Here is a 16049-nt window from a genome sequence, read left to right on the forward strand (position 1 = left end):
GGAGGAACTGGCTCTCCTAAAGGTACAAACTATAAAATTGGAAATTAATAAGATAAAAGAATATGAGGAAAGCACAAATTGATAAGGAGAACATATTTGAATAATGCCTTAATGTATCAGGAGGTGTTTTGGAAAGAAAAGATGTAGACTTAAATTGTAGAAAGGAGAGAGGAATACCAAGTTCTTTCATAACAAATCTTCTATTTGAAATTCTGTTAATAGAATTTCTTTCTCAAGCATGATTCAACATTGATCTCTGATAAATTAGAAATGGAAGAGAATGTGATGGAGCATTTTAAGAATATTTTGTGACAATGACTGTTCCAGTCCTTCAAGTCCTATTATCAGTGAGGTGATTCCTAAGACGGTGTATGCAGTTGATAACATGGTGCTAGTTCAAATGCCTTCTATGTCAGATGTTAAGGAAGCTATGTTTAATCTTTGCCCAACAAGTTCACAGGGCCTGACGGATTTATGGTGTCTTTAATCATATTGGGATGTAATCCAACCTGATGATAATGTCATGCAGATCATTGAATAAGGGTGGATGTTGCAAAATTGTAACTCAAACCATTGATTGCTAAGGAACCTAGTGCCAATGAGATTGGTAAATTCATACCTATTGCACTAGCAAAGTTTAAATATAAAACCATTTCAGAGATTATAACATATGGTTGGTCAAGATCACTGATAAACTGATTTCTTCTCAACAAAGAGGATTCATGCAGGGAAGAAGTATCCTGGATTGTACAGAAACAGTGTCTGTACCAATTAATTTACTAGATAGAAAGTGTTTTGCATGAGATATTGCCAACAAAATTGATATAAAAAGACCTTTGTTAGAGAGATTAATCCCAAACCTATTTTTCATTATGTTCAATATGGTATTAAAGTCATTGTTAGAGCCTATCCTAGTGAAATTTCTTGTTTGTTGGACACATTGTTCCACCTGCTATCAAACCACCCATTAATGTCAAGTCTCACGCTCAAGATGTATATATCTCGGCGTGAGGGGAGTGTGTTGGAAGTCTAACATCGATTAGAGATAATGATGACTTGGGTCCAAACAATGGATCCATCACTAGGAACATGGATCAAAGGGTTCAAGAAGGTTGAGAAGACTCCATGACAAGAGAAGGGCCGATCACATTACTTTGGAAATGGGAACGTCAACTGCTCAACGAACTTTGATCAATGCTTAGGGTGATCCCACTCAACTGCATCAAACGTCGCTTAGTGCAGACTCCTAGAGAGCACCCTAGCATGCTTCTCGAATGACCGTCACCCAACGTTCCTGCCTCGCGCCCAACGACTGCCTCTCGCGCCAATGCTTTGGAGTTCCCAGCAACACGTTTTGATCATCTTCCTAACTTAAGAATTATACTATAAAATAATTCTAGAGGGCTTGATTGATCCCTCTCATAATTTTCTATTTATAAAAATAAATTGATACAAGAGTACATGATAAATAGGTTAACTTTAAACACAATATAATCATGATAAATAGGATAACCCTTGACACAATATAATGAGAATAAATAGGATAAATATCCTAACACTCCCCCTAGCTGGAACATACAAATTGTATGTACCAAGCTTGGAATAAATAAACTACGAGTTGATCGTTTGACCCAATAAACTTAGTACATATTTCTTTAGTCAACAACTTTTCACGAACAAAATGACAATCAATTTCTATAGGTTTAGTCCTCTCGTGAAACACTGGATTTGATGCAATGTGGAGAGCAGCTTGATTGTCGCAATACATCTTCATAGTATGGATGTCACAGAATTTAAGCTCTTGAAAGAATTGTTTCACCCATATAAGTTCACATGTTAGTGACGCCATTGCCCTATAGTCGGCTTCAGCTGTTGATCGAGCTACTAGATTTTGTTTCTTACTTTTCCATGAAATAATGTTTTCTCCCAGACTAACACAATATCCTATAGTAGACCGTCTATCAATAAGCGAACCTGCCCAATCTGCATCACAATACCAAAAGACCTGAATGCTTCCTTTATCTTCATATAACAATCCTTGCTCGGGAGCCTTCTTTACATACCTTAGAATGCGAATGAGAGCATTTCAATGGTCAACACATGGAGCCTGCATGAACTGACTAACCACTCTAACTGCAAAGGATAGATCTGGCCTTGTAATAGTGAGATAAATCAGTTTTCCAACCAGCCTCCTATACCTCTCTGGATTGTAGAATAATTCACCTTCTTCTGTTCTTCATTTCTGGTTTGGGTCCATGGGACTGTGTACCGGTCTGCAATCAATCATGCCTGTTTCTTGTAATATATCAAGAGCATACTTCCTTTGGGAGATTATAACTCCATCTTTTGATTGCGCTACTTCAATGCCTAAGAAGTATTTGAGACTTCCAAGATCCTTGATTTGAAAATGTCTACACAAGTACTCTTTTATTTGAGATATTCAAATAACATCATTTCCTATAATGACAATATCATCAACATATACTATTAAGTAAACACATTTTCCGAGAGAAGAATGACAGTAAAAAACTGAATGGTCTGCTTCATTGCATTTTATCCCAAATTTTTGAAAAATGGCCAAATTTTTCAACAATGGAGCTAAACTTTCCAAACCAAGCACGTGGGGATTGCTTGAGGCCATATAGAGATCGATGCAATTTGCATACCATACCAGACTCCCCCTGAGCAACAAACCCAGGAGGTTGCTCCATATAAACTTCTTCCTCAAGATCACCATATAGGAAGACATTCTTGATATCCAATTGATGAAGTGGCCAGCGACGAATGGCTGCCATGGCAAAGAAGAGGCAAATAGTAGTCATCTTGGCTACAGGAGAGAAAGTGTCACAATAATCAAGAGCATAAACCTGAGTGTAACCTTTTGCCATAAGCCGAGCTTTGAGCCGATCAATTTCACCATCAGGGCCGACTTTAAGTGCATACACCCATTAACAACCAACCGCCTTTTTGCCCGGGGGAAGGGGCACCAACTCCCAAGTATTACTGTGGTCAAGTGTCTGCATTTTTGCAATCATAGCTTGTCGCCATCCAGGATGATCAAGTGATTCTTTCACATTCTTGGGTATAACAACAGAGGACATTGAGAATAAAAAAGAAAAATAGGAGGGTGACAATCGATGATAGCTAAGAAAATAATAAATGGGATGAGGGTTTCGAGTGGAACGAGTACCTTTTCTGAGGGCAATAGGCCATGCTGAATGATTTTAACCAGGACGCGTGGGAAGAGGTGACGAGGGAGAAGAATCTGAAGTAGGAGATTCACCATTGTCTTGGGGAGGTGGACTATCCATTGGGGCCCTGTGTGGGATGATCTCAGTATGTGGAGAAGCGGATATAGGAGGATTGTGATCAAGACTTGGAATGACAGAGATAGTGGAGCTATTTGACTCAGCCATTGGAATAGGAAGGACCTGCTGGAGGATAGAAAAATCCTGAATAGATGGAGAGAAGTAAGGAGTCTGTTCAAAGAATGTGACATTGACAAACATGTAATACTTCTTAGTTTCAGGAGAGTAACATCGATATCCTTTTTCAAGTCGAGAATAGCCTAAGAAGACACATTTGAGAGCGCAAGCGAAGAGTTTGTCTAGACCTGGAGACATGTCATGAACAAAACATACACAGCCAAACACTCGGGAAGATGTATGAAAGAGTGGATCATTACGAAACAAAATGGAGAAAGGGACTTTATTATCAAGAGAGGAGGAGGGCATCCTATTAATAAGATAACATGCAGTTAAGATGGCATCCCCCAGTGGTGGACAGGAATATGGGCACCAAGCAAAAGGGTATGGGCAGTTTCAACCAAGTGTTTATTTTTTTGTTCTGCTATACCATTTTTTTACGGTGAGGACAAGTAGACTGATATAAGATACCATGGGAACTCAAAATGGCAGAAAAGGAGGATGAGAAATACTCTTTTGCATTATCACTTCTTAATATTTTGATTACTTGACCAAATTGATTCTTGATTTCATTCAAAAACGATGTAAAGATAGCTAATAATTCAGAACCATTTTTCATAAGATAAACCCAAGTACATATTGAATATTCATCAATAAAGGTAACAAAATATCTAAACCCAAGTACGACTAGATCCCCATATATCAGAATGGATGATGGAAAAACTAGAATTACATATTGATTGAGACCTTTTAGGAAAGGAAGATCTAACATGTTTTCCTAATTGACATGACTCACCTTCTAAGGTTTGAAGACCACTAAGTTCAGGACACATCTTTTTTAATTTGGACAAATGAGGATGGCCAAGTCAATCATGTAGCACTTTAGGATTAGGAGCAGCAACACAGGACGCCCTTGGACGAGATCTAGAATGGAATATTCCGCCAGTTTCATATCCTTCTCTAATTTGTCTCCCCGAACCACGCTTCTGTCTAACAAAAGATTTATGATCAAAGGTTATTGAACAATTTAACATTTTGGTCAATTGGCTTAGGGAAATTAAATTAAAAGGACAATTAGGAACAAAAAGGACGGAGTTGAGATTGAGGGAGGGAGACAAAGAAACATGACCGACTCTTTTGAAGGAATTTTTAGATCCATTTGCAAGGGTTATGAAATGAAGTTTTTCTCGAAAAGAAATACATGATAACAAAGAGGTATTACCAAAAATGTGATCAGAAGCACCTGAGACAATTACCCATGAATTTTGACCTTCCATAGATTGAGAAACGCATACTGGGAGATTGAGATGGTTGTGCCAAGTTGTTAGACTTTAACCTTAAATACTCTTGATATTCATCCTCGAAAAACTTAGAAGTGGAAGTTTATGTCTTCGAAGTGGAAGTTTCAGTCTTCGAAATATTGGCGGTTTTGGAAGGGAAACCATATAAGGAGTAGGAATTCTCTTGAGTGCGACCCATCCTTTTACAGTATGTGCATTGAGGACGTCCCCAACCTCCTCGTCCTCCTCCTCTAGTGCCACGTCCTCCTCTTCCTCGTGTGGCAACCATTACAGATGGTTCCACTAGTTCATGCGCTTCTTGAGTTTGAGGTATCGGCACAAGCAGAAGGCAAGTGGTCAATGTTTCCATGGAGGGGACCTCATGACTGGTTAGAAGTTGATCTCTGAGATGATCAAAATCGAGATGTAGGGCACGAAGGATCAACACCATGGAAAATTTATCTAGTTTCTTTTTGATATCCTCTAATTGGTCCGCTTCCAAAAACATCCTGAATTCTTCGACAGCAGATTGGGCTTTAGCTATGAATGACACCATATCATGGTCTGCCATTTAGCTTTTCGGAGGTAATTGATGGACTTCCCGAGAAGGAAAGAGTACTGTCAGACGCCATCTCTGAAGAAGACGAATAGTACCAATGAGGAACAAGAAAACCTTAAGGGTTTAGACAGATGGAGCTGTGACGGCGGTAGAGGACGGCCGGCGACGGATGGCGGCAACGGCAGACGGTGGCCGGCCGGCGATCGACCGGCGGGCAGCGGCAAACGGTGGCAATCGGCGATGGACGGTGGCCAGCGGCGGGCAGTGGTGGACGGTGGCGTGTGGCGCTGGACAGATGCTACAAGACAGAAATCAGAGCGGGATTGACCCGCTTTGATACCAACTTGAGAAGTAAACTGTAAAATAATTCTAGAGGGCTTGATTGATCCCTCTCATAATCTTCTATTTATAAAAATAAATTGATACAAGAGTACATGATAATTAGGGTAACCCTAGACACAATATAGTCATGATAAATAAGGTAACCCTTGACACAATATAATGATGATAAATAGGATAAATATCCTAACATCCTACATGTTTAACAAGTTTTTCGTGCAAAGCCACGTGTCCTGTCAACCCTGAATCACGACTTAGGGGAATAGTTTAGGGTCAAATTGGAGGTTGAATATGCTATAAATTTAGTGTTCAACCCTTGTAAACAAAACTTTTGGAATATACTGAAATGCTTCCGAGATTACTCCAACCTTTCTTCTTTCAAGAGTCCCTTGCTTGAGAGCTTCTTAAGCCTCCTCTAGCCCCCTTCCCCTAGATAGGATCTACCTTTTCAGGACTTACAACACCATTGATCTCATTTCACTCATTATACACAACACCACCTTTGTTTTTATCATCCGCTGCATCATTCTTCATGTGTTATGTCGAATGAGCTTGGCAACTAGTTTTCCATGGCTCATCAGATAAGGTTTTCGAGTATATATGTTGATGCAAACCTCACCTTACAAGCCGGTTTTGTTGGATTAAGTTAAGCTTGTGCACTTCTTAACAGGGTGTAAGGCAAGGAGATCCTTATCTCCTTCTCTGTTTTGTATGGCAAAGGAAGTTACAAATAGAAACATAATTTTCCATGATTTAGATGGAAAAATAAGGGCTGCTCGACCAAGACAAATTGATTTTCCCATACACGCTTCATATGATGATGACACTGATTTTTTGAAGGTGTGGAATGAAAAATATGAGCAACATTATGGATGATTTACACAAATATGGAAAAGTCTTGGATCAGACAATGAATAATAGCAAATCTAAATTCTATGTTTGGAATAACCTGCTGTGGTTTGGGAAGTTTCATCTATTCTAGGTTTCTCACAAGAACTACTGTCTTTTGTATACCTTGGTGTACCTACTTTGAAGGGCAAGCCAAAGTTACATCGTTTGATGCCAATTACTGACATAATTAAGGAAAAACTAACCAAATGGAAAACTTGTTTACTCCCATAAAGGGCAAGGTTATGCAGGTCAAGTCTATGATACAAAGCATGCTTTTCTTCCGTTTTCAAATATATAGATGGCTTAAGACAATATGGAAAACAATTGAGAGCTGGTTTATAAATTTTATTTGGACTAGTAATATTACCCTGGTTACAGAAACTTCTGTACCATGGATATTGTTTATAAGCCTTGTAAGGAAGGAGGACTAGGATTAAGTTCTATAGAAGATATTAATGAAGCATCTATGTTAAAACTGAGCTGGGAGTCAATGAAATGGAAATCTAAAATGGGAAAAGTTTTAGCAGGTTGTGTTCAGGCCATCTGGCTCGGTAGTTTCTTTTGTATGCACTTCTATTTAGGTAGGTTTGAAAAACAACTTTCATTTGGTAAAGAAAAATACAACTTGGCAAATTGAAAATGGAAAATCAGTTAACTCACACCAGATACAATGAAATACTACCCACATTAGTAGTCACTGATGAGGTTAGATGGAAACATTCCTTGGGTGATGGAGAAGTCAGTTCTGCAGATGCTTGTTCATTTGTTTAGCAATCAAAGCTGGAAGTTTTATAGGGAAAAAAAGATTAGGAATGAAGTCGTTCACTGTCAAAATCTTACACTAAGTGGAGGCTAATTAACTGTTGATGACTTATTCAAAAAGTGGGCAGTGGCACTATTATTGTCTCAAAATCAACTAGTAAGTTGAAATTTGCACCTACTTCTATATTATAGTTTAGTCATATTTTTCAGTATATATGAGATCTCCAAGCTACCTTACGTTGAAAACAAGACATCTCAAGCATGGGAATAAAGTGCAGTCTAATAACGAATAGCATGATATGCCCAATAAACCTTGTTAAGGCTTTGATACCATAATAGAATGTGGACTTTAAATTTAACATAACCTAACAAAATTGGCTTATAAGATGAGTTTACACTCACTTGTATATCTAGTAGATATGGAATCTCCAACGGATGGTAATGGTGTTTTCCAAACACAATTTGATTCCTTACAACCTCCTCCTGGTTATTTACCTTCCAAATCACTTATCATAACAAGTGAACTTTAAGCCTAATCTAATATCACAAAACCAACTTATAAAGTGATATTTGCATCCAGTCATATATTACAATTTGGTTATATCTCTGGTGTGAGAACTTCAACAAACTCTAGCCATTCTATTAACAAACTATAATAACTATCCAAACTAAATCCCAACCTCCCAAGAGTTGAACATTAATTAGGGCAGGAGTCCAAGAAAAAAAGAGCAATAATGAGAAAGCTAGAAAAAATATGTCACAGACAGAGTTTTCTCTTAATTGAGACCAATTACAATATATGAAGCTACAGCTGTCTTTCCGGATGATAACAAATCAAACAGTCAAATCCATTAAAACTAAATCTAAATGTAACAGATAAAAGAAGTACTATAAATTAAGGGGGGAGACTGCTAAAAATCATGGTTGACAAGCAAATTTAGATTTTCACAACCAATCTTGTCTTTTATTTTAGTTTTGCACCAGCCTAGGTCAATAAATGTCTGTGTTCCAGCATTATCTTTCGAATCTTAATGTAGCAGCAAACTTAAGCCCATATAAAATCTTTAAAATGCCAGAAACTGAAATGCATGAACTAAGCAGTACATTAATGTACAAGTGAGCTGTACTGAGAATTTCATCATAAAACAATACACATGAAACAGCAAACACCTCATAAATCATATAAAACACAACTTATAAACAATAGATGCATGACTGTTAAGCTAATACCTGTAGCGCTCTGCTCTGTAGAGGCCTAGGTGCAAATGGAAGCGAATGCAAAAGCACCAACAAAAGTTGTGAATGCTCAAAGCGATGGCCAGAATCATAGAAATTTAGCCCATCCTCTGAAGAAGAGGCATTGATCTGAAAAGGAGAGAAAACAAAGAAAAATGAAAACATCAAAAAATGAGGACAGTAACCTGATCACCTAATGACATTTTTAAACATACATCTCGAATAAGCATTCAAAGAGACTTGAAGTCTTCTATATATTTTCATTCATTTGCATTGGGTCATGGTTAATAAGAGGACATTTTACATTAATATTAGCAAATATCCTTCTCCCTTCAACTAGTAATTTTCCTTTTCTTAAGAAAAATAGCGTGTATTTAAAAAGTCCCCCCTAAAAAAAGATCAAGTATTGAGAAATTAATTCAACAAACTGGAATGGCCAATGTCATGGTATGACTTTTTACCTTCAAATATTAAGTTTGATTTCTTTATAAATCATTTAAGCCTCTCTAAGTTTAGCTTTTGTTGGTGCTTGGAGGTTTTTTCTCTTGCATGAGTTTTGATCTGATCCCCTCATACTTTTTTTATCTTTTTGATTTTCTTTTTTATGGAGTTTTCATGTGGTGGCATGTGATTGATGGAGTTTTAAGATGCTAACCTAATTGAGTTGTTAAATTCTCATTGTGATGCCTAACATGATTTTATAAAATAAAAGAAGAATAGGCTTATAGTGAATAAATTATGGTAAAGACATTGACACAACTTTTATCAAAAAATTGTAAAATGAAAGGACAATTGCCATATCATGAAGGAAGGTAGCCATACCGAGGCGGCCAACAAAGATGTGTAAACATTGTTGGTCATTAGCCTGTTGGGTGCTGCTTCAAATGCCTTTTGTAAAGCAAAAAGTAGAAGAGAGACCTTGTCTTCAAACATAGTACCACCTTTGTCATGGAGTCCAACACCCAAAAGGTTGCTTGTTGTATCAGGACCAGCAGAGGAACCAATTCTCAGATGTCCTGAAGCTACTAATGCACCTAAGAGACCTATGATTCCAACAACAATCCCATCACTTTTATCAACATTGTAAACATTTTTTCTAGCACTGTCTGCACTAATGGATAGGCTTATGCCTCCCAAATTCTTGACAGAAGGAATTTCAGAGGCAAATACAGGAGAAATAGGATCTGGGCTACTGCCACTATCAACAGATAGAGAACCGTGGTCATTGTCTTGTAAGATGGCTTCATTTTTCTCCTTCGATCCTTCATCCTCTTGACTTCCTTTTGTCATTTCATTACCACCATCAATCTCAGTTTTGTGAAGTTTAGGATTCGTTGACCATGAATCCAGGACACCATTATCTCCAGCTTTAGCTTCCCTCTGGAGCAGAACAAGAAGAGTTTCTACACCACCACATGCCAGGAATTCTTCTGCAAATGTGTGAGCTCTAGATGCATTTGGCTGGACAACCAATCTGTAGAAAAGATGCAGCACCCTAGCAACCTGAAATTGAAGAAATAATTAATTAGTACAGTTTTATTAAAATAAAAATAAAAGAATCAAACCAAAGAATTTATATTATGTGTAACTGTTAGGTTCCTAGGTAGAGGAACCCAAGAAAACTACTGTAAAACACCAAAGTCACTGAAAATATCTGGTATTATTGATTCTAGGCACCCAAAAATAGCCAGAATGCCTCCAAGGGACAAAGTTCCCTTCACACAGAATGGCAATGATCCTGTCAACAATTCTCTAAACATCCAAAAAACCTCCCCCAGCCTACAAAGACTCCCCATTATATAAAGAAAGTCTCACTCATCCTAACAACCCAACTAACAACTAATTTTTTAATTTGTTTCTTCCTATCATACACATTATATCCTATCAGTAACACTCAAGATTTTACAAACTTCAAAATAACCACTTAACATGAGATCCAGAACATGAAGATTACATGCATTAAATATATTGCAATCTAACACAACATACCATAAAATATAACCTATTAGAGTTAAGCTAGTTAGGTTTGCAACTTGTATGGTGATGCCATAGCATTTTCTCCTTTCATTAGAAAAGGGAACTACTACAGATATTCAGCTAGCTTGTTATTTCACAACTGTTGTGCCTTACTGTGCCATGAAAAATGCAGCCCAACTCATGCCTTTCACAAGTGTGGTCAGAACTGAAACAGATGAGCACAACCTTATCATCATGAATGCAGAGACTGATATCATATCAAGATCCTATAACCACCATCACCAAGTCAGTGTCATCAACTACAAGCCAGGGTTTCCATAGCAGTACCACCCGATGATGGGATTGCAGTAGTTGAACAAAATTTCATTAGACTTCAATGGCATTGTAAATTTATCGTTGCAGATTATGAAAGCCACCTCTCCATGTGGCCATGGCAGAAAAAGCAGAGTAGGCACTATTTTTTTCAAGACATATAAGTGTTTTGGTTACGGGATTCAAAACACCTTCACAACATGCACTGTGGACAAATGACCAATGCACTGCAAGACAAAATGAACTATGCAACCACATCCACCAGCTCCCGGGATTGTGCAACCTGTCCAGCCCATCTCTGGCCAATGGCCACATCTCCAGCAAACAGCCCATCAATATCTCTCCATGCAGATTGTTGAGACAAAAAAAATTGATACTAGGTGCTTTTTCCTCTCTTTATAGTACTTTGTACCCCTTGTTCTGAAGTTCAATTCTGATGTAACCTCTCTAGCCAACTGTGCATTATCTCTATTTGTTATCTTGAGTACCAGTTTATGTTCCTTTCTATTTTCTAGAGCCATTATTTCCTCAGTTTCATCTATGATCCCTCTGCACATTTTTCCCTTTACATTGTTAATAGATACTTTTTGTTGAATTTTATTTCCTAGAACACGTTTCTAGTATATTGTTTTAGATATATGTTATTAGTTTTTCTTATTTATTACATTCAACAATTTTTGTTCTATACCTTATATATATGTCTCTGTTAGTGTTATGCCAACATCGCTTGTCATATTATTGCCATGTACCCTAAAGGTTGCCAAGTCACAAGGGAACAATGTCACCATACCAAAAGAGTGCTGCATAGAAAAGAGTCTCTGGCTGAAAGGAACTAAATGATAACACCCATTTGAATCGTAAAACAAAAAGAAAGGTTCTTTTTATATAATAATATTGGAAGAGATAGATACAAGACATACTCAAACATGAAATACACTACCAAAACCCTGAAATAAGTACCTAACACAAAAAAAAAAAAAAATAGTCTTCTAAATGATAAAATTTTAATAATAAAAAGGTTCAGTTGATAACACCAAACAAGCAATCATCCATCCAGAAGCTATATAAGAAAGAACCAAAGAAAGGTATACAGTGAAATTATATTCTAGCAAATGCATTTATAGCATTGACAGGAGCCATATGTCTGTGTCATTGTAGTATCCTGTCTGACAATTCTTATTGCCCGCACAAAAAAGAAAACCACTTAAGTGTTACTGCTTTACCTGGTTAGGTTGTGGACAGTCAACCATGAATCCAAGTAAACATCGGACATCATTTGAGGCCAATGAAGGAGATGCAGCCACTATTAGAAGTTCAACAACCACCAAGAGCTCATCAACCAAAGCATTGATTTCACCTACTGGACGTGTAGACCCAGTTAGGGAAACAGTATTTAACGAATCAATTTCGGGAACAGTCCAATAACATCTTCTGCAGCCATCAAGAAGCATCTGAATGGCATTAGCATTTCGCATTACCATTGACTCAGTGAAAACCATATCTGCAAGAGATGATAAAAGCTTCTTTTGTATGCCGTAACTACACAAACTCCAAATTTTTAAATCTAACAACAGTGTAGTGAAGAGCTGCACTTTAAGTGCATGGTTGATCTTCTGAGATTGACAAAGGGATACAACAGCAGCAACAAGTTCCTCATCTTTTACACCATCATGCTTTCTAACATCAAGTGAAGATAGAGTTCGGAGAAGATAATTTAAAATTTTTGATAGAACCTCTGGTCCTCTACCACGAGCCAATTCTTCATTGTTCCTTGGATGTTGAATAGCTGTGGATATAATTCTAAATATTGAGGCAGCCAGAGAAGTGGTGGCTGAAGACAAAGGTGACCTCCCTTGCTGAGGTTCCAGAGTATTTTCATGTAGATTGCTTATAGTCAAAGGAAGCAAAGACAAGGGACCACCATAGGACAATGCCCATAAAGCATCCACAGGACGCATTCGTGTAGCAACGTGGACTTGCCCAAGAACCTCAGCTGGACGACGAAGAGTTCCTGAATCATTATAATAAAGGAACTATAAGAAGACTGGACAACAATACAGAAAATTTTATACACCTTCATTATAAAAGAAATTTTATATTGCAATGACAGTAGATATATCTTAAAAAACCTAGGATGAAAGCTTTAAATACAGAAATGCTTATTACAGATAATTTTCCCAAGACCAATGCTTTTGTGATCCAACAAAAGACTACACAAAGACAACTATACAAGATAACCTCACGAGACAGCTTAATCACAGATAGAACACTAATAGTATGTCTATTTCTCAATGAATTTCATACCATTTACCCACCCTTTAATTTGGTTAATATTCATTGAAAGACTTTTTATAAACAATAATAATACAACTTTATATGCATGGATATGAGCTTAATGCAAGCCCCTAACTGATCTGTTCTTGATTCCCAAAAATAAAACAGTTTTTGAATTATATAGTTTTAAAACAAAAGAAAATAAACTTTCAGAAATCAAGAATCAAAGACTTGGAATTAGAGTAGAAGCATCCTGAGGAAAAAGAAAATTTTTCACTACTACAGATTAGAGAAGAACCACCATTGTGATGATTACAAACACTAACCGAAAATATAGTAAATCACTTTTTATTTCCATCATATAAATCCACAAACTAACCTTCGAACAATTATTTACCAGGTACCAGGGCCTTTCTGCACGACAAATCAATATGCATTTATGCAGTGTTTAAAATTCATTACTCATGTATTATCATAAAAGAATCAATAGAAATTATCAAACCTGAAGCACCAGAGGGTGAAGCATCAGGACAGAAACGCCCACTGAGCAAACTGGGATGATAGAGCAGATGAAGGCAACCTCCTATATCTGCATCCAAAAGCACACTTTCCTCTGCCTTGTTCTGCACATACGCATTTGTGGCTAGCCATGGTAGCCCAGCAGCATTACCAAAAGAAGGAACTATATCCCCACCTCTAGAAGCCATGCATGACATTCTTTCTGGGCCAATTGGTTCCTTGAATATGTAAACAGGACCCATCTCAGCAAACAGAGGACATTGGCGACGGCGGCGTTGCAAACCAGCCATAGTAGGAGGAGGGTTAGTTCCTATGCAGCAAAAGGCAAGAGGTTTGGAAATTCGAGGGAACTCAAAAGGGCGACTTTCATACAAAGATCCATCTATATACAATCTGACTTCACTTTCTGCTTTCCCAAGAATTCCATGCTTGCCTATATGTTCAAGACCAATGAAGTACCAGCATTGTGGTTTGAAAGCATAGGTAAAATGCAAAGAAGATTTCTTTCCCTTTCCACTAGCAGTTTCAACAACCAAAAATTGAGCATGGAAATAAGCCTCTATACCCTGATTATCACCGGATAAAAAACTGAACAGCCTTGGCATGTGTGCTGTACCTTCACCAGCAAGTGCACTAGCTGCAGCAGCAGCTGACATAGCTGATGATTTACCAGACCTAGCTGCTGCAGCAGCAGCAATTGCAGCAGCAACTGTAGCTGTATTTAATGTGTCTGCAAATGATTCAATGTAGATCCATGTTGCAAAAGCATATCCATTGATAAATGGCCAACGGCTTTCGCCTGGACCAAGCAAACCAGAACTTTCACCATCAAACTCAAAGGTGCAAGCTGGTCCCATTGACTCCTTTCCACTTATTGCCTTCTCCAATGCTAGTGTTAATCGAGGAGCCCAAACTGTTGTAAGTGTTTTTGTAATTACTTGAAACCATCTATAAAGATCACTCACATTGAGAGAATGACCAGCTAAATATTGTATGCAGTGACACAAAGGAGTTCCATCCCACCTCATTTGACCATTCAAGCCAACATCCACAGTGAAAATTTTTTCTGCTGTTCTCAACAACACTTCTAACAATCCAGCCATTGAGCACATTGCTCTATTTCTAGTACAAGCCCTTAATATCACAAGTAGTCCCCTTACCATCCGTGTCCTTGGTGACATCACATCATCTGTATCACCTGCATAAGGAAGCCAAGGAATAAGTTCACCTGCCACAATGGCAGCCCGGGAATTCAGCATCACACTGGGAGGATTATTATCTTCATCTTCTTCAAAACTTTCCACACCACCCATTGTTGCAAGAAGGGAATCTACAATTAAGAAAGGCACACTGTCCATTTCTTCCCCACCATCAAAAATTTCTACACCACTTGCGATATTCTTCAACTTGTCCATACCTTCAGGTTTCCCCATAATAGCAGAATCAACTAAGTGGAGCAGTTCTGGAGAAACATTTGGCTTTGCATGTTTCTGTCTTGGCTTTGGTGGAGAATTAAAAGTAGAATATCCGCTAGAATCAAAATTAATTGATGCGGAAAAATGCTTAGATGTATGACCATAATGTCCTTCTGACCCAGGACTATAAGAAAGATTATCTTGATTCATGTCTGCAACTGGGGAAGAATCATTCTCTATTGAGTTTGATCCAAATGATTGTTGAAAATCCTCTGCATTTCCACCATATGGATGTTGTTTACTATCAGAACCAGACGAGCGGTTTGAATCCTCATACTCATTACTCTTATCTTGGTCTTTCAAAGATACTTGCTCAAACTGGTCATCGTCCATTACTGTAGTTACAGAATCAATAACTTGTTCTTGCAAGTTAGCCCTTTCATCTATAAATTCAACCCCAACACTGCTGCTAGAATTTACATTTTGCTGATGAGGACTCCCAATAAATTGTTTTACACCACTATCTACTATTTCATCAGTATCTAATTCATTTCCAGATATCTTTATCTCTTTTGTTTCTTCGTTTTCTTCCATCAAAATGCTTATGAGTGAGCTAAACAATATTCATTCCAATTATGAAAGCCCAATCCACCTGTAAGTAGCAATTTTACAATAACCACAAAACAGCTTAATGGACAGCAAGTTCTATACGAACATTTTGGAAGAAAAGACATTATGTCATGCATCAAACAAGAAAACCAAAAACCCTATGGAAAGAAACCAATTAAACGAAAATAGAAAATGCTTCTATGATGGCCAATACTCAGATCCACATTCTCTGCACTCACTTTTTGAACTCATTCAGCAATTTAGAACGATCAAGTTAAGATCAGCCCGCTTGGATTATATCTTGGTAATTCAACTTAAAACACATCTAAATCTCAGCAGCTGATCTTTTATCCAACAGTTATAAATGCACAAAATGCATGATTATACACAAAAACGACTGCACCGAATCTGGATCCTCTATGACTCTAATATTATATTTCATGTGCATAAA

At 37.6% G+C, this 16049-nt stretch overlaps 1 protein-coding gene across 1 annotated transcript in view; it reads right to left on the minus strand.

The window, feature by feature from the left end:
* Positions 1 to 16049, minus strand: part of LOC124836587 (BEACH domain-containing protein C2-like) — a 58589-nt gene that overhangs the window by 41561 nt on the left and 979 nt on the right. Inside the window, exons 2-5 of the mRNA XM_088112307.1 lie at positions 13558 to 15641; positions 12005 to 12792; positions 9315 to 9995; positions 8487 to 8621 (exon numbers count right to left, since the gene is read on the minus strand). Of these exons, the coding sequence (XP_087968433.1) occupies positions 8487 to 8621; positions 9315 to 9995; positions 12005 to 12792; positions 13558 to 15583 (3630 nt within the window). The 5' untranslated portion in view covers positions 15584 to 15641. The remainder of the gene's footprint in view (positions 1 to 8486; positions 8622 to 9314; positions 9996 to 12004; positions 12793 to 13557; positions 15642 to 16049) is intronic.

Source organism: Vigna umbellata, chromosome 4, assembly GCF_029865625.1.
Source record: "Vigna umbellata cultivar VRB3 chromosome 4, Vumbellata_1.0, whole genome shotgun sequence".
Taxonomy (NCBI): domain Eukaryota; kingdom Viridiplantae; phylum Streptophyta; class Magnoliopsida; order Fabales; family Fabaceae; genus Vigna; species Vigna umbellata.